Consider the following 26,858-nt stretch of genomic DNA (forward strand, 5'->3'; position numbering starts at 1 on the left):
GTATCAATGCAGTTGGCGCAAAATTGATACATTTTTATCTAGTATCTCTTTGTGTCAATGTATTAAGGTCATGGGGGGGAGTGGTAATAAACAAAATTATTAATTATTCACTGTAGGTAGATTAGAGCACGGGTGCGCAATGTTTTCTCCCTGCGCCGTCTGCTCTCCTCCCGTTTTGGCTCCGGCATGAAACGACGTTGTGGGGTCATGTGACATCACAATGGCAACGCAACATCACGTGACCCAGCCGCATCCTTTGACGCTGGGTTACCATGGCGATGAGTCGCTGAAGACCAGGTAGGGGAACATATAGAGGTCACGCGCTGTCCCCTGACATTTCATTTAACTGTCCTCATTATTTTTGTGCGCTATTTTTCAAGTTGGTCAAACAAACTGGCTTTGTAATATTTAACTCATGGCTCCCCAAATCGAATCCTAAAGTACACCTAACAGATAACAATTAACCAACTCTAGTTACACCCAAGACAAGTTACTTAGGTATGTGTTGCCTTCAAAACCTGCCAGGTTGGTTATTCTCAAGGAATGAACTTGGGGAACTCATCTAGGTTTGTTGCCAGTCAGTTACAAGCTAGCAATGTAGACCTCATTTAATAGCGGCACTCGAGCAATATTTCCCCCATCCCAACCTCAGCCCTGCTTCCTGCTCTTGAATTCTCCAAATGGCACCAGAAAAGCAAGCTATGGATTCTCATTGTGGGTTAAAGCGTGGGGAGTTAAAGAAGTAGTGCAGGGACACTAAACACGCCATACTATTTTGCAGCAGCGAGACCTCCACTTATTCAGATTTTCTTTCCAACTGTTTTGAATGGTGTAACACTGGGGGAGGACTGTTGCAGCATTACTACCGGGTTCCTTCCCCACCTCAATATTGTGGCACTTCTGGGAGATTAAAATGGTCACAAATCACTGGCAGCCAGGAAGGAAGGTCATTATCATGCAGTGTTCAGCTTATTCGTGGGGAGTGAGGGGCTGCTGTAGGGGGTGTAAGCCGCTTTTCACATTCTCCTAAGCATACAAACGTTCCTCAGGAAAACAAAAATATATCCAGCAAACCAAACAGCAACGTTCGAAAAATAGGTACATTTTATTCCAGCCAATTCAAATCATTTTGAAAACATTTCCTTTCCCATCAATGCAATTTTGTATTCTAAAAAGTGTAAAGTCATTTAATGTTTTAGATGACAAGAAAATAACCTTCCCCCCCCCCCCCAATAAACACCAGAGTGGAAAATAAAAACGGAAATAGGTGCTTTATTCATGGAGGACTTTACCGTGAAGGTGATACAGCCGCCATAATCCTGGTAGTTTCAAACATTGCTACAAGGTGCGCGTCGCCTGCCTGAACTGATTTAAAATTCCTACCATGGACGGTTAGGATTATACAGACAAAAAAGGTTTAAAAACAGTACTGTATTACAAATGGCAGACATTAAAAACAAATTAAATAAAATACATTAAAAAATTGATCAGTCTTTGTTTTTTGTTTTTTTAACATTTCCACAATACTGTTGGTAGGCATCGTGGTAGAGTTTGTTGATGACAAATATATGAATTTATGACGGTAATATAGGGAAATGAGAAAGCCCTTTGGCAATTTAAACCCGTTCCTGCTACGACAGCATGAAGACAAACATTGTGCTCCCGGTCGTTTGGCAGCAAAGAGGGCAGGGCCCAGATCGACCAAGCTGTGCTACTCCATAAGACGTCAAAGTAAAATATTACCCCTTGCATCCAGGATGGAAGGTGTGTTATGGAGTGGCACTCGGGGGTGGTGCATGGGCAATTGGTGCCAAGGCCAGCCTTCAGCTTGCGCGCACGCATCACTTTCACATTTTCTTCTAACTGAAAAATGGAAATGTTATACCCAATAGATTATTTTTTAACATTTATACTCTCTTGCCCTCATTGCCCACCCCCGACCCTGACACACACAGCAGAATACAGTGACTGAGACACACACACACACCAGAGCAGAAACACACTCGTCCACACCCTGTCCTCCTCTGCCTGGCTCCGCCACTAGACTGCTGCTGCTGGGTAATGCCGCCAAACAGGATGGAGGAAACCGCTCAGCTCTTCCCCTGCTCTGGGAAATCCCCCTGCAGTTAGAAATCTGGCGCCCCCAAATTTTGCCGCCTAATGTTACCACCAGCCCTGCTTACCAAATGTGTTTCTAATTTTTGCGTTGAATTTACACTAGCAAAGTTCTGGGACATGCTATTATTATACAGTAACTAGATGCATATAGTACAGTAGTTTGAAAGTAGAAGCCCATGTGATGTCCTTTTATTTGTATATAACTAGGGTTTATTTTTTACATATATCCAAATATTCTTAATTAAAAGCTTGCCATTTCACAGACTGGAACCCAAGTTAAATCTATGAGAAATAAATTACATTTTATTTTTCTAAAATGGAGGTAGATTACAATGTCCAACATTAAATAAACATTCTTTAAACAAAACTGCAGTGTAGCTTTAAAGTTAACTGGCTGAAGCATTATCCAATCTGTTTTTTGCAACAAAGGAAAAGTAACGAGCTAAATTTTTAGTGGACTTTCTTAACCCTTACACCGTCAGAGGAGCCACCAACGCATTGCTTTATCACAGTGGGCCCTTTAGGAGGTTCATCAACAGGACTTTCACAGCCCAATCTGTCAGTTCTGTAGGCCTTCAGTTTGTGAGCCATGTTCCAGCTGGGCAACACTGGTGGAAGCTGCCCATGCAATCTTTTGCCGATTCACCTTCCAACATGTTTGTAATAAAGCACTGTATTCCAGAGAACCGTTTTCCGTTAAAGATACACAACTTTGCTGTATGTTTCTGTTACGTGTAGGATTCTGGATTTTTTTTCTTTTTTTAAAATCATGACTTCACTTGGGCAATCAGGCAGCTTTCTTTGTGCATGTTCCTGGGAGGTCTTGAAGGTTGATCTTTGACCTGAATGATAAGAAGGGGGGGGGGGGGGGAGGATGAAGGTCACTCAAGTATTAAATGTAAACTAATTTACAGTATGTTACAATGTTGCCTGGCAGTGCATAAAGAACACATGAGCAAGTCAACATTTAAGTAATATTTGCAGATTTTTTTTTAAGCTATTTTTATGCCCTCTATTAAAATATATAGTAGACAGGACAAATGAAATTCCCAAATCTCTGTGATTTGAAGTTTAGCCCTGAAAGATACGAGATTTCCAAAATAGCAACATAATGGTTGAGTAAGCACAAACTATTGTTAGAATTGTTCTGTACATAGAACTTTGCAAGCACAATAAATCCCTGCCCTAAAGATCGTATAAATCGAACATTTGTACAGCGATACGGGTAGAGAAGGTGACTTGCCCAAAACCATACGGTCAAGTGACACTTGGATTCTATCCAGATTCCATGACTTCAAAGGCAGTGCTCTAGTAAGAGCTACTTCTTTAGCCCAGGTGAGAGATCGTCCTGGATATATAACCCAGTCTGACTGCGGAGTTCAAGATTAAGTCCTTCCAGATGTTGCCAAAAACCTGGCTACCTTGGCTAAGGTCTATGCAATTTTAGTTATTCAGAGGATCATATCCTGATAGGAAATACAGTTGTTTTAGAACATGCAATGATCCATGTAAACCTACACATGTATTATTGTCTTACCTGTTGTGGACCATGTGGCTTTTGACTAGATGTCCAGCTGCTAGGGCTGCCATCAGAGAGAGTTCCCCTGCCATTACTGTGCCACAAACAATCTGCGCAAGCTGACGAGCATTTGTACCAGGACTGTCTATGCTGGCTCCTTGGATCCCCAGCATCTGTTGACAAAAGAGAAAAATAAATAAATGAATAAATGCTAATAAATTCTGTTTTATATGCGTTTCTGTCTTATGATTGACTGAAAATACCAGGCCTTAATGTGAAGATTATACAATATAGTAGGTAAACTACCTTTATGAATAACTGATGAATATACCTTTAAGCAAGCCTGTTGGGGGGCCAGGTTGGTTCCACCTCCCACAGTGCCAACCTCTATAGAGGGCATTGTGCAGCTGATGTACAGATCTTCATGCATGGGACCTGTTGCCTCCATTAGTGTGATGCAGTTAGAGCTCCCGATATTCTGCGCAGCATCCTAAGTAAGCAAAACGCAAACACCAAAATAGAATTATAGTAGGGAAACACAAAAACAGGATATATTTTACAACCATCAATACTGCTCAACATGCATCAGCCTAGACACTTGGCTGTTGAAGTGGAGAGCTCATAAGAACTATGAGAAGGTTTATTTTTCGAGTGCCCTTTGCAAATTAGCCCTGTCTCTTTTTGGGTGCATGAGACCCGGGATAAAATGGACCGATCTTGGTCAACTGGGAGTAGAAAGGGGGTGGGGGGGTTAGCTATTGATTAAGCATCGAAGTTAATGGGAGCTTTCGTGCGATAGTGCCCCATTCGGCAATACAGAAGCTGAAGCCTTAATGAGTAACCCCCACCATTATATCTTAAGTATCAAAGTAGATTACGAGCCGTTTGGCACACTCTCCATGTAGTCGTACATTCAAATATTAAGAGCCTAATATACAAATGTTGGTATTCAATACAGTACTTGGATCACGATTAACTAACCTGTCCACAAGCGATGTATATTGCAGTCACAATATTTGCTGCATGTGCATTGAAGCCTCCAATGCTCCCAGCCATTGCAGAACCAACTAAATTCTTGTTTATATTCACATCGACCAAAACTTCCGTGGATGTTTTCAGTACCTAGAGATACACGAGCAATGTACATTTATAACAAAGTACATTTTTGTAACATTTAATTAAACATACACTGTACATTTTACACTCTACAGTAACCTATTAGAAATGATCTATTGGATTTAATTTTGTTAGTTAATAAATAGTTTACGAAATTAGATCTTCAGAGCTGCACCTGACATTTTTTGAGAAACAAGTAACTTCTTAATTAAGTAATAATCCCTGAAGAACAGGGCATTACTGGCCAATAATGCCCTGGCTGGAAGAATTGAAGGCCTGAGGCGAAGCCGAGGGACTTTAACCCAGCCAGGGCATTATTGGCCAGTAATGCTCTGTTCTGAGGGGATTATTACCATTATAGGCTAAATTTAGGCTTATTTTTAATTTTTCATAAAAAAGATACATTTTTGTAGTCATTGATTTTTATCAGCATGATTGTCTACATTCTTATGCTTTTACTGCAAGTTTATTCAAAGTAAATTGTACACACACACGCAGACACACAGACACACACACACGCACAAAACAGACTGCTGCCCCCTCTACATCCATAAAACACACACCAGCAGCCCCCCTCTACACCCACTGCAGCCCCCATGTAAACCCACACACTGCAGACACACACACACACACACACAAACACCCTGCACCCCTCCTCCACCCACAAACCACACACTGCAGCCCCCCCTCTGCACCTACAAAAAACACACACTGCAGAGACACACCAACAAAACACTCTGCACCCCTCCTCCACCAACAAAACACACACTGAAGCCACACACACTACAGCCCCCCTCTACAAGAACAAAACGCACACAGCAGAAACACACCAACAAGACTCTGCTGCCCCCTTTACACCCACAAAACACACTCGACACACAAACCCTTCCCCTTCACTCTCCTGTGCGGAGATCTCTGCAGACAGGGTGGGGGAGGAGTCAGTGCCTTGCTGGTGGCTTCTGTCCAATCACCTCCCCTGTCTAAGTGCAAATTTCACTCTGTGAATGAAACCTGAAAGCTGATTGGCTGAAAAACATTCCAATTTGCCAGGAAAGCTTTGTCCCAATTTTTTTTTTTTTTATAGATTTACATTTTTTAACTACCATTTAAAAGGACGATATCGCTAGAATTGAACACAGTGATCTCTCCAATGAACAGTAAAACGGTTGATTGAATGCAGGATTTTGATGTATTTTAATGCAAGGTTTTATACATAAAATGACAGGGCCTCATTTATTCTGAAAAAAGGGAGGGTGTGTGTGTTTAATGGTCAACTCAATGACCAGGATAGTGGATTTGTAATCCTAGTGATACAGGTGGGAGCAAAAATTGTGATTTAGGAGTGAATAGGCAAAACAAAAATGTGCACTCAAACAATTCACTTAATTGCACACCACCTAATTCAAAACATAACCTTTAATATGAAACGACTAAACCATATATCACTGTATTGCAAGTATAAACAGTAATTAAAAAGTATTATTACTATAATATTTTTTTTAAATGTGTGTGCTCTCATTTATTCTCATCCATGAAAAAGTAGAATATTGACTCATTAAAAGGCATCACAACCCGCCATTGATTTACACCTCTACAGGACAAATGTGTCCTTGATCGTTAAACTACAATAAAACTGTACAATGCAGAAACCACAATGCTTTGTGTTTAATAATGGCATGAAGTGATGCTACAAAAATGTATTTTAGATTAAACTGAAAGCTACAAGAATGTTTTCCTTCAATAACCCTACTTGATATGTACTAAAGTTTTGTTATTACATTTAGATTTTTTGGTTGTATCCAACGAAATCAGTTTCCTGCAGGAGGGGTCTGGATTGTATTGCTCTGCGTCGCTGTATATACTTAATAAACATATATAATATTTGGCCTTTGCTCCTTACCTCTCGCACAACTTTGGCTGGAATAATTGCTTCACAAACCACAGACTTGCCTCTACCCTCTATCCAATTGATAGCAGCCGGCTTCTTGTCAGTACAATAGTTGCCACTTACAGCCAAAAGGTGAAGGTTAGGAAACTCTTCTTGCAATATAGAGAGCGCCTGTTCAGTACCCTATTACAAGGAGACATGGTAATAATTGAAAAAATAAAACTTCGCTCCAAATCAACTTGTTGTATGAACAGAATTACTCAATATACAAGCCGCCTCTTTCACCGCGTGTGCCCTTACACTTGTGGTATATTATTTTATTATTCGCATAAAATGAGTAAATCGTTGTCCCTTCAAGGCTCATATGATGAAATGTATATTTCTATCTAAAATTGCCAGGAAAGCTTTGTCCCAATTTTTTTTTTTTATAGATTTACATTTTTTTTTAAAAAGCAGGTACTGGACTACAACTTGATCCCGTTTACTGCCAAACCCGTTGGGTTAAATGGTACTTCAACGACAATTCAGCTCATAAATAAATTGGTGCCTATCTTAAACTAGTTGATTTACCTTGGAGATCATGTTCATTCCCATGGCATCCCCTGTTTTGGACTGGAAACGGATGTACAGGTTCCGGCCAGCGATGCAGGACTGAAGTCTCCCAAGTCGAGCAAATCTAACAGTAAATACATTTGAAAAAATAACGTTTTTTGGACATTTTAGTTGCAGTAACCAGCAGAGGGGGTGACTTATCTTGTAAGTGCAACAAAATGTTGAACAAAGTGTTGTTATGCTTTGTAACAACTTACATAGCTAACAAATTATATTAACACAAGACTTGTGAATAAACTCAAATTGGGTTGTGGGCAAGTAAAGCCTTCACAAAGGGTGCAATCCCACATTGCCAGCAAAAAAAGCAACCTTTTGTGAAGGATTTAAAGCAGCAGAAGATGCTGCAAGGTGTTAAAAAAATTAAAATAAGTTTATTACAGGATTGAAGCAGGGACTCTCCAGAGCGGAATTGTGTTCATTTCAGCTCTGAGGACCCCCTGCTTCCAGAGAAACTTACCTCAGTAGAGGTGCTGGTATCTCTGCAGTCAGAAACTGTGTGCCTAACATAATGGCGGCTTTAAAAATGTCCTGCATCACGCGGGCCAGTAGGAAGCCGTGAGGTCATAAATTGCGGCTTCCTATTGGCCGACGTGACCGGGACATTTAAAACTTCACAGGGATACGGGCACTCCCTACGGAGGCAAATATCTCTGGAAACAGGGGGTCCAAGGAGCTGAAATAAACACAGGTCAGCTCCGGAGACCCCCTGCTTCAAACCTGTAATTTAAAAAGAAATCATTTTTACAACGCAATGAGCCTGTTCTGTTGCTCTAACATAATTGGCTTCCTTAAAGCTGCAGACCAAGCAATATCATACGTGTTTTTTTTTTAGTAAATCAGTTCTGTGCTATGAGAAAACACTTGCAGCATTTCTTTTTAAACAACTCTAAATGACATTTTTAATGTATTAGAATGTAACAAGCATTTTTGGTTTCTATAGCAACCATTTACAATCTCCTTCCTCTTTTGAAACAGGCTCTGTCTGGCACACCCCTTTTTGAGCCCTGCCCTCTATAGCAGTGCACCAGTTGTATCTAGTGACTGCCTGGTCACATGATCTTCCCCACAGAACTTTGTCATATTAATATGCCAATGCATTCCACCGACTGCAGAATACTCCTCTGCAGCCATTTAGTGAACCCCCGAGCCAAATATTCGCCGATAAAATCACAGGAGAAGGGATCCATTGGCAACTTAGCTAATTACTTATTGTGTGGATTGTATTGATGCACATATTAAAAGGGGGGTGGGGGGCGGGGGGAAACAGCCTAGACTGCTGCTTTAAACGAAGCCAAAGTTTAAAGCAAATATTTCACCGCTTTGGTTTCTTTGAGAATTATTTAAAACTTGCTTTGCCAAGATAGATAGTCCCCAGAACAAGTTCATTACTAAGAAAGCATACCTGCTGGTGCTATCAAAGGCTTCTTTTATGACTTTAAAGCCCTCAGGGCTGTCCAGCCAGTTCTTCACTTCCGCAGCCTCGCAAGCAGTGGGCAACCTGACGACTGGTCCGCGGGTCATCCCATCAGCCAGCACACGACTGTGTGCGCCTCCTCCCAGCTGAAACATTTACATTGCGTGAGGGAAGATCCACCTTTAGTGTGCGTAACATAAGCCTTGGCAGCATGATAACTGTCTCACAAAAGATTAATGTAGCTGCCGTGCTAACTAAACGTGTATTAGCAGGACATCTATAGAGGAAACTGGTTTTTTTTGTGTTGGTTGAAAGAAAATTACAGGATCCCAAATTGAGGAACCAACTAGGAAGGTTAATACTGGATCTGGTAATTACCAATCTAGAAGTAATATCCAATATTCAAGCGAGAGAAACATTAGGGAAGTAGCTATCTCTTAATAGGGTCTCATTTGAAATAATTGATCAAAACCAGTTTTACATGGGATCAACAAAATACTTAATTTTAAAAAGGAGACTTGAAAAAGGAAGGTCAATAATGCACCTCTTTATGAACGGCGCACGTGACCCGGCCGTCGCGCGACAAACACAAATTTGTTTGTCTGCTCGGGAATTGCGCACGCGGTCGCGCTTCATAGTGCGCTCTATGGCCTGCCTCACAGGTACAGCCTATTGTTCGAGGCGCGGGGTTACTATAGTCGCGGCCTTAGGGAGCCGAGGTCCAGCCATAGTCAGACTTATTTTTAATATTCAAGGACTTTTTATCCCACTTGAGACATAATTGGCAAATGTTTCACTGGGTTTTTTTTTTTTTTGCCTCTCTGGATCAATATACCAATAAATATAAGATGTGCATCTCACCCATTACAATTTAATCAAGGTTAAACTCCATGGACGTCTTTTTTTCAAACCTAATCTAGTACAGTGCAATACTTTGGCGCATCACAAACTGGCTCCATTTTAATAAGGGAATTTTGCAGGAAACTAACAAAAAAAATGGTATTCTGATAAATCAGATCTCCTCTATAATATAGGAACTGATTAAATCCAGAAGGATGGGCGTACGTTTTAAAAATGTATTTCATGCAGGGGACAATAATACTAGTGGCCAATAGTAATCCTATACTTTAAAATCATTGCTAAGACTAGTCTTGCAATGTGTTGGGAAATACCCTTAGCACTTATGTATGCAACCAGAAAGGTTGGGGCAATTAAAAAGAAATGCAATATAAAGCACTCTGTGCATGACTAAGCTTTGAGTGATGCGTCGTGTACCTCCCTGCATTGCGCTTGTGTTTTGTGATGCCAATTATGACTCATCACTTACGCATCCTCTAAAATACATACAGATACGACTAAAGCTACTTGTATTTTCAGTAGATCAGGGTGCATTTTAGCACAGATACTGGATCAAGAGTGGTTTGCAAAAGGTAAAACAAATATGGTATCAGAGAGGTTACCTTCCTGAATGAAACGTACCTGTATGGCTCTGCAGCCCCTGTTTGTGCTCGCCACAAGACAGCCTTCTGTTGTTGCCATGGGCACTTGGAATTCTTTGTTGTCCAGGAGAAGAGGGCCTGCAACACCTACAGGGATGGGCATGTACCCAATGACATTCTCACAGCAAGCACCCATTACCTGAAGGGGAAAGGAGAAAGGGATTATTCTGAAGCCTGTAATGGGAATGCTGTAGGAGCTGCAACATTACAGAACCTAAGGAAATAACAGGATTGCACATTCTCGCATGAGGGAAATTAATAGTATTGATTTACAATGCATTGTTAAGACCCCTGTGAAGAACATCATGGTTAAGATCGTCACACAAAATTTGCCGTTTATTATTTTACACTGGGGCTTTGTGCAAGACTTGGATTGTTGCACTTTGGCCCGAGTTGTGACTGAGAAACAACCCTTAAAAAAGGAGGACTTTACATATTTGAATATATAAAGAACAACGCATTGTTGGTTACCCCACCACTCAACATTTTGCATTAAATGTGATACTGATTGTGGCATTGCTAGGGTCCAATATGAGGTACTCACAGATAAGTAGAGAAAAAAAGGGGGGGTTGTAGTTCTGCAGCGGGAACTTCGTCAGCAATTATACCTCATTCATTATGGGTGGGGTACACATTTTGGATAAGACCCCTCCCTAGTTTAGGCCAAGTCCCTCTCTCTCTACTACAAAGTGGTATAGAGTCCATGACGTATGGCATTAACCTACCAAAGAATAGTTGTAATTCTTGTAAGGTAACTTTTGCAGGGCAGATTGGGGCAGTTTGTGGGATAACATTTGCCTGCGAATGGCTATTCCTCTCTCCGGTGACTCCATCATGGTTTCTAGTTTGTAGGCAGGAATGTGTTTAGCATTGACAAGCCTGATGACTTCTGCATCACTCAGGTATTGAGCGCCTTTCTGTGGGGAACAGAGAAACGTCTATGTTGAAGTATCCGATTTCATTTTTAAATGCATTGCACCATAAAACACTTTCCTTAGAAACCCCCCAGCTGTGCCAGGTTTTTAAGAATGCCAAAGGGATTAAAAAACACGGGGACGCATTAAGTTTACATACTGTATGTAGTATTGGTTAGCTTTTCACACAAAATGGTCTGGTTTAATTCTCCAAAGGATAATGTTAAAAATAATAAAACAAAAAGTGATCAATTCATAAGTTATTCTTCATGCACTGAGTACAGCTTAACAGTGCAGAAATACTATCATCATTTGTGGGAATACGGTTGTGCTGTGAACAAAAATATCCAAACGCTTTATTTTACCATTTTCAACATGTTTCTGCACCCCAACTAACCAAAACCCCTGGTGCTAATTGGGGATTCTGTGAAGGATATGAATGATTAAATGTAACCAAATGTATTCGCTTGCATTGTAACAATGACCCCCACCCACCCCCCAATAATGGTCTAACCATGCTGCTGCCTTTTTCTTACATCTGGATTCTTGAGTATGAGGACACAATCACCAATGGGACGGGGTTCCTCTGGTAAATCAAACTTGCTCTCCTTGTCTTCATCGGATAAGGAGTCCAAGGGTGAGCAATGCCCCAATACAAAATTAGCCTTTGACGAGCTCTCCAGGGGTAATGGTTTTATAACTGCCTCTGAAAAAATAAAAAATAAATATTGACTTTGTTAAAAAGGGACTCCCTAATCAGAAAACATACATTTAACTTGTCCTTGTTTTTTGTATTAAAACAAACATAGTAGTAGTAGTTTTCTATAAGCCATATGGGTGGGGAAAAAAAAATGTAGATTCATTGTAAGTTGCAAAATCTTTTCATGAACGAAATTCGGTATAGTACATAAAGGAGTTCTAATAAAACTCAAGATTTCATCTTCATTTTACCGCAAGACCATTAAGATTTTGAACGCGATGCATACACACTATTACATCATTAAAAACTCCCGTACAGGGTGCGACATCACAGCGCATGCATGTCTGCTAAAGAGCTCCGTGCATGATCGGCACCTCGCAACGCGGCCGCAATAGAGGCAGAGGACGGGGGAATCATCCGGCATGTATCTCCGGAAGGATAGGAAGGCGAGAGCTCCGGGTTTGTCCCGCTTTGGGCATAAACAGCCAGCGATCCCAGCGGAGAAGAAACAAGATGGCGTGCGGAGGGCGGACTGGAGCTCGCATCACTGAGCCCTGGGCAGGAGCAGGATGAAGAAACCAGAGATCCCATCATCACAAGGCAAGACTTAAAGGAGATGCAGTCTTTGTTCCAGTCTGTTTTGGACAAAGCGGTGCTCAAATTTAAATCTGAAATATCTGCCGTCTAAAAAAAAACACGGACATGGAGGGTAAAATGGACGCCTCCCTGCAAAATCAAGTGAACACAGGCGACGAAGTCCTGAGGCTTACCGAGGAGATAAGAGCTATGAGAGGCTGTCTGGATGATCTTGAAAATAGGGAGCGAAGGCAAAATGTGCGAATCTGCCACATCCCAGAGTCCGTGACTGCGGAGGCACTGCAGCCTTATCTTAAAAGGCTGTTTCTCTCAATTGACCCCCTCCTGTTTTTTACCCTGTTCCCCCTTCTGTTTTCTACAACCATCGAGATTTTTGAAGCATAACTTTCCCAATAGAGTACCGCGATACTGGAAATGACTAGTCAGACTCCATTGAAGGTAGTATCTATGAATGTTAAGGGTCTGAACAGTAATAGTAAACGTAGACGCATTTTACAAGCAGGATCCCCCAAACACTTAGCGGGATGTACCCTATAGCCCTCTATTTGTCTTTTACAAGCAAAAGAAGAGGAGTAGAGATTTTGATAAAGCATGGTATCCCGTTTCAGATATCAGAGATTAAGAGACCACTCTAAAATGTCACTATTCGCAGATATTATTTTAACTATAGCTAATCCACTGACATCCCTCCCGAATTTACCTTCTCTTCACCCAATCTCTGATCTGTCTGGGTACAAAGGTAATATGGGAAAGTCGGAAGTTTTACATTTGACTAACTGAAAATGAGGCCGAGGTTCTTAAACGGCATTTTGATTATAAATGTCAAAAGACCCACGTGAAATATGTGGGGATATATCTTACTAGGGATTATAATTTATGATATAAATATAATTATCCTGATCTTTTTTTCTAAGGTAAAAAGAGATCTGCAAGCTCGGAACGCACTGTATCTCCCGGCTGGGGCACATTACTGCGGTGAAGGTGAATATTCTCCCTAGACTTTTGTATTATTTTCAGACATTACCATTACCTTCCCATATAGAACTATAAAAGATCTTCAAAAATCTAAATGTGCAAATTATTTGGAAGCATAAACAACCGAGAATAGCCAGATCAATGTTTGCTGCTAAATGAGGAGGTGGTCTGGCAGTCTTAAATATTTTAAAATATTATATAGCTTCTCATATGAAACAAATGGTGTACTGGCATTCCCCGAGAGGGGTATATGCTTGGGTGGGCTTAGAAAGCTCACTCAAACACCCAATTGGGCTGCCCTCTTTGTTATGGTCGGGATCAGGGAAGAGCATTGGGAGACAAATGGAGATGGCACTTTGAAACTTTGGCAAATGGCCCCAATTTTTTTATAGGGTTATGTCGACCTCATCTAGCCTCGCTTCTTTGTTTGGTAATCCGGGGTTTCATCCAGAGTTTCGGGGACAGAGTTTAGAAAGTTGGAGACAAAGAGGGATTCTGAGGCGGGAGATTTGATAGAAAAGGACAAGCTAATGTCATTTGAAGAGCTGATGAGAAAGCATGGCCTTCCCCAAACTGAGCTGTTTAGGTATATGCAGGTTCATCATTTTAGGTGCCAGGGTTTCTATGAGGAGGAATTCCCTAACACCCGATTTGAAGATCTATGTAAAACAAAAACAAAAATATCAAAGGGGGTTAATATCATCTCTTTATCAGGGTTTAGCCCCAAAACAGGAATGCCCCGGTGCACAAATATATGGATCAGTGGCCTTTGGATTTCCAGACTTAAATAACAAGGGAGAACTGGGAAGATATCTGGGACAATGCAGGTAAAACCTCTATCTATATGGTAACAAAAGAGAATATTTATAAAAATGTTGTTACGCTGGTATTACACCCCCAAAAAAGACTAAAACAGATGTTCCCGGGGACCTCGGATAGATGTTGGAGGGGATGTGGACAACTAGGAGACCCGGCACATATTTGGTGGTATTGTCCAGTAATGCAGACATATTGGAGAACAGTTCTGATGTTAATAAAAGATGTGACGGATGTTGAGATTCCGTTAGATCCAATTTTGGCTAAACCCCTGGAGGATGTGAACCACTATACATCTAAATTTACCCTGCATATTCTAACGGCGGCTAGATGCACTGTAGCAGCAGCGTGGAAAAAAACCACTCCCGCCCTCCAGGAGATTATTAGAAGGGTTAATGATGTTCAATTAATGGAGAAATGTACCTCGTTTCTGAACCACACTACTGAGAAGTATCCTAGGGTCTGGGAACCCTGGGGTGCCGGATAGGGGAGTGCCCCCGGAGAAAGAGCTGATTTGGGAGTGTTCTGTGCGGAATGTACTGTTAAGATTTTGTATAATATGTAATGTGATTGTTGATGCGTGTAAAGAATTGATACAAAATGGTTTCCCCCCCACTCTTTTTTGTATCCTTTCCCCTCCCATTTATGTTTGAAAACTTTAATAAAAATAGAAGTTAAAAAATGTAAAAAAGGATTTAGACTTCATTCGGCACAATTGTTAAAGCTTTGGAAATATTCAACGGATTGAGTAGAACCCTATACAAAAAAATTAAAAAAAATACACAGCAGGGCCCCGCTTCTCGGCGCTCCGCTTTTCGGCGCTCCGCTGATACAGCGGCACCGAGAAGGGGGCCGCCATGTTGGTTACTAAGTCGCGCATGCGCAGAACGGGCAAATGCGCCCAGCGCGCATGCGCAGACCTCAGTTTGCGCACGCATACCGTAGTTTGCGCGCGCAGAGCATAGGTCGCACATGCGCTTAACGGCGAAAATGCCGGTTTGCGCATGCACAGAACTGAAAATCGCCGGTGATTTTCACTATACGGCAGGCCTCTGGAACGGAACCCGCCGTATACCCGGGGCCCTCCTGTATATAGATTTAGCACTGCTTGGGGATCCTGCAAAATAGCACTGCATGCGTTAGATAGAATACAATGCCAAACAGCGCCCTTTTACAGCACCAAATTGCCTTGCACTACACGATCACAGGAGCCAATATATTTAATATACCTTTATCCTCCTTAGATGACACTTCTACTGCTGGGACTTTGTTGGACGCTTTTTCCTGTTCGGGCTCATTTCTGTAGCAACTGTCTGCTTGCTTTTTCTGCACAGTTACAGGACAAGTAATAGGATTCTTAAGGGAGAAGGTAGACTCTGTCTCAGTTTGCTCAAAGAATATGTACTTCACGGCAAGGAGAAGTGCCAGACCAAGCGTAATGACCTGCTCAATGTCCATGGTGACCATTCTGTAGAATACGGAAAATTAGTGTTACAATATATTGTTGTGCCATGTTTAATAATTGTTTAATTATACTGTAGACAACATTTTCATAAACCCCTTAATATTTCAGCATCTCCATGTTGCAATGGAAGGGCTGCTTTTCCCCCTGATTTACTGTACCTGTCTGGTAACAAATGGCACTACTGTAAACCTGTATTGTTGCTACCTTCACTTTGCAGTAACCGCCTTAGTAACTCCACGCATGTAATTTGAGTCAGTGAACTCTGTGCATCACTTTGCCCCTAAAGCAATGCCACAATACTAAACCAAATGCATAATAATAATAATATATATATTCCCTCCCCCCCAGACCAGTAGAACATACAGCCTTGCTATTCTAGATCAACGTTTAGTACAAGCTGAAAGACAAATGTAAATCATGCCACTGTAATTCAGCTTCTTTTAAAAAAAAAAAAGTCAGTATATTGAGGCAGTTTGTTACAATGATAAGGTGCTTATAGTGTCACTTGCCTTCAATATTAAAATCAGCATGATTATTAACTACAGCATTCATATGTACTATTTACATTGTTTTACGCAACAGACAATTTTTTAGCAAATATCAACAATATTGTTCTACTTACCTAGAGAGATAAAACTGCCACAGAGGCACGTTAGGTTCAATTCTCTTTGATATGTTATCATCCAACCCAATCGAAACTTTGTCTCCAACAGAAGTGCTGTTTTGAGACGAGGGCTCACTTAGCCAACGACTGTGTGCATGTACAAGCACCAGACCTAGAGACTGAAGAGAACCGGATATTAGGGAAATACTAATGCTTTGGTTTCACTGGTGGGATGGAATCTGTGACTCAGTTGAGGCAGATTCACCAACATGACTTCAAATAGAAACTAGAAAAGGAAAATAAATAAATTTCTAACTTAGGCTGCGTTTATAGTGGCGCAACGGCGCACATGCGCGGCGCGAACGAACCTCTTCTCTATGAGTCCGTCCATAGAGCACCCGCCCGAGTGGCGAGATTCTTGAGAACACAAACAATTTTGTCTTTGCTGCGCGCCGGCCAGGTCACGTGCGCGGTTCAGCCAATGAGGGTGAACCGCGTACGTGATGTCACGGCCCCGCCTCCGCCACGCCTGGGACCTCAGTGCAGGTTTTGTGTGAGCAGCCACTGTAAACACGTCCTTAGATTTTTCATTGACAAGTTATGGGAGCATATAGTGATGAAGGGTCTAATAAAAAATTAAAGGCGTCGTTCCTAAAACATTGTCGATAAAAACTTTAGTTTGTTCAATGCAAAGGTATAAAAACAGAATAGGAACAGTGCAACGTAGAAAAATACTGCTTCTTGTGCTCAGTCTGGCAGCTTTCCACAGATTAGAAGCTCCTGAAAAGTTGCTATCAGGTAATCTGTTGTACATAGCCAATGGTAGTAATTAGCAATAACCATATCAAAACAGAGGCATATCGCAATATTGGCAGCAGACAGAAACTTGTGAAACTTACCATAATCATTTTGACCCTCTGGGTGACCGGGTTTGGTTTATGGTCCTCTTCTTCTTCCGACACACTAGCAAACTGACTGAGCTGCCAGATGGGACGTCCCTCCCGGCTCTCCCTGGAAAGCTGAACAATAACCAAAAGACATTTCAGCGGAGTCAGTATAGAGGAATACACCGAACGACAGGAACTGACATGTGCAGTACAGGAGCAAACCACAAAGTGCCCAGCAGAAAAATGAGAAACTGACTTCTTTAGGGGGTCCAAGCTCAAAAACAATATTTTTAGCACAATTGCTAAACTTACACAGTAAGTCCGCAAAACCATAAATATAATGTAGTCTGTATACATGAAATAACTTTGTTTTTAGGAACATGGAATTAATAAGTTAACTGCATGTTTGTTTTTGTTGGGGGTTCTTTTTAGCACTGATTGCAGCCCAAGAGTCGAGTCTTACCTCCAATACTAAGGAAACACAAGCTGGGAAGAAGGTCATGAAGACAAAGTAATTAGCTAGGACGGACATGCAGCCGAAGCAGCACATGATTTCCAGCTGACGCACACCTGAAAGAAATAAGAGAACGCAAGTTGTGGAGACTAAAGGCAGAGCTGAAAGATTCACAAACAAGAATCACTGCCAGCCAGGGCTTCTCGCCCAACATGAATTACCCTGCAGGGACATGTACAATCAAGTCAGTTAGCTCAATCCAGTCAAATCCCTTTGCTGCAGAGGCCTGCAACGCTGCAAAGGGTTAAATGACGTAAGGTTATGATCAAGCTGTAAAACGTATCCTTTGTTATAGTATTGTTATAATCCATTAAAAAATGTGCCCATATGGGAATGTCCTCATGTTTAATGGTCTTGCATACTGATATCTTTATAAGTGACTGCACAATTCCCCCACTAATCCCCTTTTTATTTTTCTATACCCCTGAAAAATTTACAAACCGTAAAAAAAAAAAAAAAAGTGCCTATTAATATTCACTCATAATAGTAACATAAGTAGAAGAAATTATTTTGCTATGCCTTCTTCAGTGAGGGAATTTGAGTTAGATCAAGCAACAGGAGAAATTAGGAGAGTGACTTGATTAACGTAATAATTGGACATAATTTCTGTGTGTTGTGTTCATTTCAATAAATGTTGTTCTGTGTAAATAAAAAGAATATACCTGAGCTGGCATGGAAACTGCTGAAGCTGGTTTCAGTTGTATTAAAATACACCTTATATACAGATATTTAGTTGGGGTGAAATGAAGAGGATGTAAGCATGCCAACAATCCTGATTAGAGTTATATGTAACCGTTTAGAAATTGTATTCATTTTGAATATAATTTTAATTGCATGTTTTTGTAAAGCTGAATAACTGTTGCTTATAGCCAACAGAAAATGTGCTAAAAAAAAGCAAAATAATGCTAAAAAAAAAAAAAATACCATATAGTTGTGATTTAGTGTTTATAAAGATTCATATTACTGACCTGACATGGTACCCACTCCAATCACAAGGCATTCAACAAGTGCATCAAGAGTGAATGTAGGCCCGAGAATTGCCATGCCACGGGCAATATTGTCTCTAACTTCATCCTGACAGAGGGAAATAATATTACAGCTTCTGTGTAGCCGCCCTACTATATAATCCTTAACCATAAAATGATAGGATAGATATATATATATATATATATATATATCCTATCTTAAAACCTGCATTAATTTTCAGAAGGACTTAAAAACACCATTTGGAAATCTACCAGTTGTAGAAAAGGAGTTTGAGTTGCTGTACAGAACAGGGTATTATGTGGCGGACATCCTACTGTAGGTGATCTACAATACTTAATAATTTGAAAAACGTATTAAAAAAAAATGATTAAATAACCCGGTAACTAGTAAAACAACCGATTAGAGGCTTTTCAAGATTGAGAGCATCAAGTGAAAAATACTTTAAAGGACGTCCTAATGGGTTCCATTAAATATTCAATGTATTATGTAGCTTTTTTAGTATACAGTAGAATAGATGGATGTAGCAAGAGTAAGAATCTAGTTAAAATTAGTTCTCTATCTGAAAAAAAATCATTTTTGACATCAGTTGAGTGTTAATTGACCTTAAATAAAGCACAAAACGGGTCGCTCAGGACTTAAATCTCCTGGATTCTGTTTAAAGTCAAAATAAAAAATAAATAAAATTCAAGTACTCACCTGTGACTTGGAACTAAGAGCAAATTTGGCTAATGCACTAGCCTTGGAGAGGTCAATTAGTAGCAGGAAAAAGGGTAGAGCTTCACTGCACAAAGAAGATACAAAAACATGTGTCAGGTTTCTGCTGTGGTGATAACAAATCCTAATTAGCATGCTTAGATGTAATGAAGGAAATTGGTGCACCAATCAGGCACTGTGAAATAATTCACATTATTAAGGATGGAAAGTTAGCACTTACTTCAAGCCTGTCAGTTCTTTATCTAGAAAGTGAATGACCACAGTGCTGAAGACAAAGCTTGAAAAGATGGTAAAAAGTCCAGCAATACCTAGAGACATAAAAAAAAAAAGTTTTTAAATGATAGTCCATTTAAAAATATCCAGTGTAAATCATGTCAATAGCTTAAAAGGGCTCATTATAAACACATACACTGGATACACACACACACACACACACACAGACACACACACTGGACAAAATATTAATACTGTACCTAGAATGTATTTAGATCCAAGCTGCCTAAGGTTCTGGAATTGAAAGTATATGTAAAGGATCGCAATGCATCTTGTGATGGTCAAGATTATAATATCACTACTCAAAACATCCTGTAACAAGATAAAGAAATGTTTCAGTCAGTCAATAAATAAGATCAAACTGATTAGTTCAATCAATCTGTGTTGACATGCGACTCCCATGGTGCCAGCCCCTTTGGACCTAGAGCACCGTTTGATAAACATTACATCTTACTTCTTCAAATTTAGGGCACTCGTAGTTCCAGCCACAGATTTTGTCATTCCCGGTGAACATGTTCATTGACATCATGCAGATGGTGACAGTCACAGTCCCCACAATGACCTCCCAGGGGTGAGAGGCCACAAATTGGCCGTGCATGCGAAATAATCTGGACAGCATCTTTACGTTCTTAGTGGTAACCTATGAAGAGAGCGAGGAGAAAAAGTTGTAACCGTCACTGAAACCCCCTTGCTGCTCAAACAGTATAATGTTAATATACTTCCGATTCCTACTTAACCAGGTAGAATCAAACACACAATTTACAAGCAAATCCCTGCCTAGCAGAGTTTACAATCTAGTTTTGCTGCTTTCGAAGTACTGAGAAAATAGATTGACCTGGATCACACGTTGCAGACACTGGGATGCAAATTAGGTTCACCAACTTGAGAAAAACACCTTCTCCCCAACACATGCCAATATTAAGCTAGGTACTCAAAGAACAGCTTATTACGGAGGTTGCTCTTCCACATTTATCTGTGTCTCTTTGAAAATGAACACATGATTTTTCAAACACACTTGATTACATCCAATTTTTTGACTAAATATTTTCTAATTAGAAATTTTAAGAGACTTTCGGATAAAAAAAAAATACAAACATTATAAATATATTGTATGTTCGAATTTGTAAAAACAAGACAATACAATTTAATCCCCAAAACGCTAATAGAATAAATACAAAAATATTTATATAAATCTCTGAATAGCCTATGAATTTTTTTTACAAACAAATGTTAAAATAGCCTATAAAACATCACATGTAGAGAGAAGAACTGTCCATGAAAAATACATACCGTAAAATGTGTGCTCAGTGCCGAGTCTTAACATTGCACACTTTCTGTAATTGTAGCAGAACTGTACTCTCTCCCCCTTATCTGTATAATAAGACCTTGAATTTGATAGTACAATACAAGTTCATGAACACTTTCACTTTCACTGTGTTCAGGACGAGTGTCTGCTCTCACTCAGTCTACCTCATAATGATGCAACATTAAGTAACAATGAAGGCATGCATCCCAACCTCATGAATATCCCTCTCTATGAATGTGTACTGTACTGCATCAAGTCAATGCAGTTTGAATTGCTGACATTGTATTTAATTAAATCAATTATCTTCAGCAATGTAATTGTATTTAGTGTACTCACAGTGCAGAATTGTTCAAGTCCTACCAAGGTGGTATAAACATGGAAACAGTTACATTTCCCATTGCAATACTTCAAATAATTCCGGAACGTTCCATATATAGGATATTACTGGCAGTTTGATGCCTTTAGCTTTTTTTTTTTTTAGTGATCTAAACAGTGGATTTAAAACCATAATCCGTTACATTGTAAAATTTAGGAAAGCCTTAATTCTGCAGGATTCAACTAAAATTAACTGAGTTGGTGTCAACTGCACAAAAAGCCCATGGTTTATACATATTATGACTTTATGCCTGTCCCTTACCTATACATTTAATCTAATCATTACCAAATCTCTATCTTTACTTATCTAGGTCAGTCACCAAGAGGGACCTTCAACTTGTTGAACTGTGTTTAAGTCAAACTACGCCTTTCAGAAGGATAGATTTTGGCATTAGGAAAGTAATGCATTGAAATGTACACTCTAGAGCTCTTCTCAAGTTAGATTTTGTATCATCTCACTTAAGATGTAATACTTTGAGCTGAGCTAATATGAAGGTTTTTGGACAGGTAAATTTTTAGAACCACAAAAGTTTCTTAATTTTTGGTTGTCATGAAGACCAGTTCAATAACTTTATAGAACGCATCACAACTACAGTATATAGTGCACGATACGTAGTAGTGTAAAGTACATAGAATTGTACAGGTATAGTCTCTGCCCCGTAGAGACTACAATTTAGGTTTGGTGGCACAGGGAGATAAAGCAACTTGCCCTGGATCAAGAGGAGCGAACACTGGCATTTTAACCGAACTCCACTTCTGCAAAACTCATTGAGACACTACTTTAACCTTTACATACAGCATTTACAATATGGGGAGTTGCCTTCATTACAGCCGCTCTGCACCAGCCTTGTCTGGCAATACTCTACATGGCCAACGAACTAATCTGTGGAAGTAATCTCTGCACCGACACCGCCAACCCCCCCACATTCCTTTCACCGATCATCTGTGCGGAAGCAACCAATACAAAATCTGCTCGAGAGACAGAGAGACAGAGAGTATATATATATATATATATATATATATATATATATATATATATATATATATATATATATATATATATATATATATATATACACACATACATACATACACACACACACACACAGTGGTCGACAAATCACCAAAAAATCTACTCGCCGAACAAAAAGATCTACTCGCCACCTAGTACCACACGTGTGCTGCTTGGGCCAATAGGAGCTCGCCACGATGTTAAATCCACTCGCCCGGGGCTTGCAAATGTATAGGTTTGTCGAACACTGTGTATGTATATGTATATGCAGTGTTCGACAAACCTATACATTTGCTCGCCCCGGGCGAGTAAATATTGGCCCAAGCAGCACACGTTTGGTACTAGGTGGCGAGTAGATTTTTTGGTGATTTGTCAACCACTATATATATATATATATATATAGTGGACAAACCTATACATTTGCAAGCCCCGGGCGAGTGGATTTAACATCGTGGCGAGCTCCTATTGGCCCAAGCAGCACACGTGTGGTACTAGGTGGCGAGTAGATTTTTTTTGTTCGGCGAGTAGATTTTTTGGTGATTTGTCGACCACTGTAATATATATATATAATATCTTTCCACACTTGTACAGTAGCAAGCATTGTACAACCAAGTATACTTGGTACCTGAATGTTGAGGGGATCAGAGATTGCAAGCTCAGGCTAGAGCTCTTCAGAATGTATCATTCAGTATATCCCTGTGTTTTAGATACTTCAAATTTGATTTTAAACAATTTAGGGCAGCAGGTACTCTTTGTGCCTGCAAAGCCTAGGAACTCCAATTAAACTATTAACAGGGCAACTGTACCAGAAACATTTGTCTGGTTCAATATGGTGAGAAGTGCAGTTAACAATTAGTAACTTTCATTCATCACTTCTCAGTACATTAAATACGTTCAGATCTCTCAAGCACTAAACAGTAACACAAGTGTTTGGAAAATCCCAGTCACAGGATCCCGGTTTCCCATAACCTACTTTCAGTTTGCTTTACAAATGACATCAGAAAACTTTCCCCTGGGTGGTCATGCTCCTTTGCACATAAAAAAGGTATTTAACTCCAGATGGAATTTCCCAAATGACCATGTTATACCCACAATGGCATGCTAAAAAGACTTCACCATTTTGTCTCTATAAAATCTAAAGGAACTGCAGAAGTCTATATGTTGTACAATCCTCATCTAACTTTCATGGAGAAGCTATTTTGCCATATACTGCAAGAAGGCACAAACAAAATCTACAAAGATTAGGTTCATATATTTAAGTTGCAATAAATTACTGTTAATACACTTAGGCCTCGGATATAGAAAGGGCGGGCGACAGAGCGCATGGCATCACGCGCCTGTTGCTTGAGCAATCTGTGGCCTGTAAAAATGTCTATGACGCACACAATGGGGAGGCGTGGCCATGATGTCAGAGTTGGTTCGCCCTCATTGGTTGAACAGCTTACGTGACCTGGCCGTAGCGCAACAAAATAAAAAAAATTTTGACTGCTCTAAATTCACGAGCGCCGTTGTGCGAGCTCTATGGCCTGCCTTGGAGGTACGGCCTTTTGTTCTCGACGCGGTCGCGCTAAGTATGCACACGGGCTTAGGCCGCATTTATAGTGGGCGCACGCGACACCGCGCGCCGTGAGAACAAATCTGTGAAAGCCAATGAGTGCGGCGCACTGGAGCAATGCAGAGCAACCGTGCGGCAGAATTTTTAAGCTACAAATGAGTTTGTTCTTTTCGCTCGTCACGTGAGCGGTTCAGCCAATGAGGGCGAACCAGCCTTGTGATGCCTCCCCGCCGCGCAAACACTATGAGCACAAATCGCACTCCTTCACAAGAGCACGCCCTGTGTAAACGCAGCCTTAGCCATGCAATGCTTGCCTTACCATTTTCAACATTTGTTGTACTATACAGAGGGAAATATGACAGAAAGCATTGCTGCATCTGTTTCTGTTTGCAGATACCATGGATGAGTTGTATAATATTTTATTGAAAATATTCAATAGAAACCATATTAAAAAAGTGCTGAATTTTATACCTTTTCCTGTGAAGCAGAAATCCTAATCAGTGAAGAAGTAAGGTGGTACACATTTAATAGTAAGAAAAGGGGTAGGCTTTTTACATTAGAAGCCGGGCAGTGGTACAGTCTAATGAAAGGTAGTCCACGAGTGCTCCACGCCATTAATCATAGCACTATAAACTCAAATAAAATCATCAGCGACACACAGTCACTGCATAGTTATTACATAAGATGGCATGTAAAATTTGCAGCCTTAACAGTAATCATGGTCAAGTTTTAATAACGTTTGAGAAAATTCACAAAAAGCATTATTTTAAGTCTGTATTTTCCGAAATAGAGAAACTACTGATGGATTTCACAGTGAAATACGTATTCAGAATAAAGGGAAATAAAAGGAAAGTACTAAAAAAAACATGCAAACAATTAGTGCTTGTTGTCTTACATATAGCACTGTACAAAACGAAAAATAATAAAAGTCTGCACTTATAGCTTCAGTTTTCTTCAGCAGTTTCCCACAAATGGGAATTTCTATACACCAATCCAAACTACAATGCATTAAGGAAGAAGCTGCTCTGAACTCAATGATCCATGGTTGCAGCATCGTGCAGAATTGTTAAAACCATGATGTCCCAAACTGTCAAAATCTCATGGCTACAGCTCAAAGCTTTGGTGAATAATCACTTAAGAAAAGTAAAAGTTGCACAAAGCAGAAGTCTCAAAGCATTGCTGCATCTGAAGCACCTGTTTTATCAGGTCAGTTTGTAGATTTTATACTGAACTAGATGCCGTCAAAATAAATTGTAGGAGGTTTATTAGTCTCACCGCTTAGACAGCAACAACAAAAAAACCACATCAACTATGGGGTGAAGAACCCCACGGTCTGATACGCAGCACCCTGATCTGACAGTTGACACAACGCTGGCTTGAGGTGCGATTACCCGCATCAGACCTTAGTGAATCCAGGTGTGCGTGTGTTACACACTGATGCTCACAAGAGATATGAGAAACGTCTTCAGTAAAGGGGTAACATGCATGGAACAGACTCAATGGAAAGGCTACAATAAACCAAAGGACTGGGGAGGCTTTGGACAACCTCTGTGAAACCCAAACTACTAGTGAAATTAAAGCCACAGGTACTACAGGTTTAGATCATTCAAGGGAAGTGGGCACATTTGGCGGTGTCTGCAGGCACTATTTACAACTCAGAGAGATGTGAGTTAAGCCATAACAATCCCCAGGATTGCATAGTATGCCTGACATCATCTGAAGAATTGCAACAAAGGCTCACCACGACAATACAATAACTGATAGGTACGGTTGACTTACTACCTTTAAAGTATAATGTAGAGAAGAAGCCTACGAGGCATCTGCTGCAGAGTCCCCCCTTTCAATCAATGCCTGACAGCTGTGCCCTGTGGGTAGAATTCTGCTCTGTATTTCATTACAAGCACCACAACTACAACTAAAATCTGAATACAGAGGTTTCAAACAAACTACCCGTTGTTGGACCACTTCTGTTAGTATATCTTTTTAATACAGGGCTTTAAAAATATCTTTAAAGCTTAAGTGTCAACATCCCATTTCAACAACCAACATGTACACAAAGAAAAAAATCTCTTCTTCCCCGACGCCTTTAAAAAGATAATAAACATAGTGAAATGTCACACCCATTACTCACATCCCTGAGCGTCAGTTGTACCTGGGTAGGGTGTGTACATGATTAACAATTATTTATCACATACCAGCATTTCAGATGCCATATGAGGACGAGAAGGGAATGGAAACACTACATAAATTGGGTGACTATCACCAAAGTTAATCCTCAGGGAGTCACAACAGCGTTGAGATGTGGCTGCAATTACTTTCCTGACCTTTCGGAAAGACAAATATGACAATGGAAAGCAAATGAGACAAAGTGATTCCAATCTAAAGGCCAAAACACAGCTATTTTAAAAAAATGTATTCTTATCTAGTGCTGAATATGTACGCTGCACAAAATGAGATATCCACTGACTCACTGTACAATATAAAGATCAATACAGGGGTGAGTGCTACTGACAAATAGAAATCATGAGCGAAATTCCCTGAGATTACCTGTGTATAGCTCACGCACAGACAGCAGTGCGGGTGTTTAGCTCACGCACAGACAGCAGTGCGGGTGTTTAGCTCACGCACAGACAGCAGTGCGGGTGTGTACCAGCACAGTGAAGATGTCCTGGTCACTCATGCCTGTACTGACCAGCACGTGACCTCACCCCAGAACACAGGAAGCAGCTGCCCTGCCACAGCGCCCGAGGACCCCGCTGACAGCTCTGCCGGAGGATGTCCCGCACAATGCCTGATTTAAAAAATAAACCCCTATAACAGAACCGACACCATCACCTGTCACTCACCTTTAAAAAACAGAAAACGGTGACTCCCCAGTGTGCGGCAGGGACTGTGACTGACCCGGCAGCGACACTGCGTCCTCCTCAGCCGTTGCAGAGCGAGTGAACGAGTGCGTCACCTGATCAACCAATAGATGGGGGAACAACGGAGTGGGGCG

At 40.6% G+C, this 26,858-nt stretch overlaps 1 protein-coding gene across 2 annotated transcripts; it reads right to left on the minus strand.

Annotated features, from left to right (window-relative positions):
• Window positions 1-1,256: 1,256 nt before the first annotated feature.
• Window positions 1,257-26,858, minus strand: HMGCR (3-hydroxy-3-methylglutaryl-CoA reductase). Of its 2 annotated transcripts, none has more exons than XM_075591484.1 (20): window positions 26,707-26,858; window positions 20,067-20,252; window positions 19,813-19,924; window positions 19,560-19,647; window positions 19,322-19,406; window positions 18,607-18,712; window positions 17,588-17,694; window positions 17,137-17,256; window positions 16,256-16,416; window positions 15,398-15,636; window positions 11,617-11,786; window positions 10,892-11,083; window positions 10,147-10,305; window positions 8,656-8,813; window positions 7,212-7,317; window positions 6,654-6,824; window positions 4,619-4,759; window positions 3,969-4,127; window positions 3,656-3,810; window positions 1,257-2,960 (listed from the first exon to the last, which is right to left on the minus strand). In XM_075591484.1, exons 2-20 carry the CDS (start codon window positions 20,229-20,231, stop codon window positions 2,906-2,908), a joined length of 2,649 nt encoding a protein of 882 aa, XP_075447599.1. In that variant the 5' UTR covers window positions 20,232-20,252; window positions 26,707-26,858; the 3' UTR covers window positions 1,257-2,905. The 2 variants fall into 2 exon arrangements, with proteins under 2 accessions (XP_075447599.1, XP_075447609.1); XM_075591494.1 differs by lacking the exon at window positions 26,707-26,858 and adding an exon at window positions 26,408-26,552.

The sequence above is a fragment of the Ascaphus truei genome, chromosome 1 (genome assembly GCF_040206685.1).
Source record: "Ascaphus truei isolate aAscTru1 chromosome 1, aAscTru1.hap1, whole genome shotgun sequence".
Classification (NCBI taxonomy): domain Eukaryota; kingdom Metazoa; phylum Chordata; class Amphibia; order Anura; family Ascaphidae; genus Ascaphus; species Ascaphus truei.

What these genes read in the sequence shown, in the direction of transcription:
- HMGCR (XM_075591484.1), bottom strand. Translation starts at nt 20,231, where the DNA reads ATGCTGTCCAGATTATTTCGCATGCACGGCCAATTTGTGGCCTCTCAC. An exon ending in GTCATCTAAGGAGGATAAAG is followed by an intron (nt 11,787 to 15,397) that starts GTATATTAAATA and finishes TTATTTTTTCAG; the next exon opens with AGGCAGTTATAAAACCATTA. An exon ending in AGAATTACAACTATTCTTTG is followed by an intron (nt 10,306 to 10,891) that starts GTAGGTTAATGC and finishes TTTCCCCTTCAG; the next exon opens with GTAATGGGTGCTTGCTGTGA.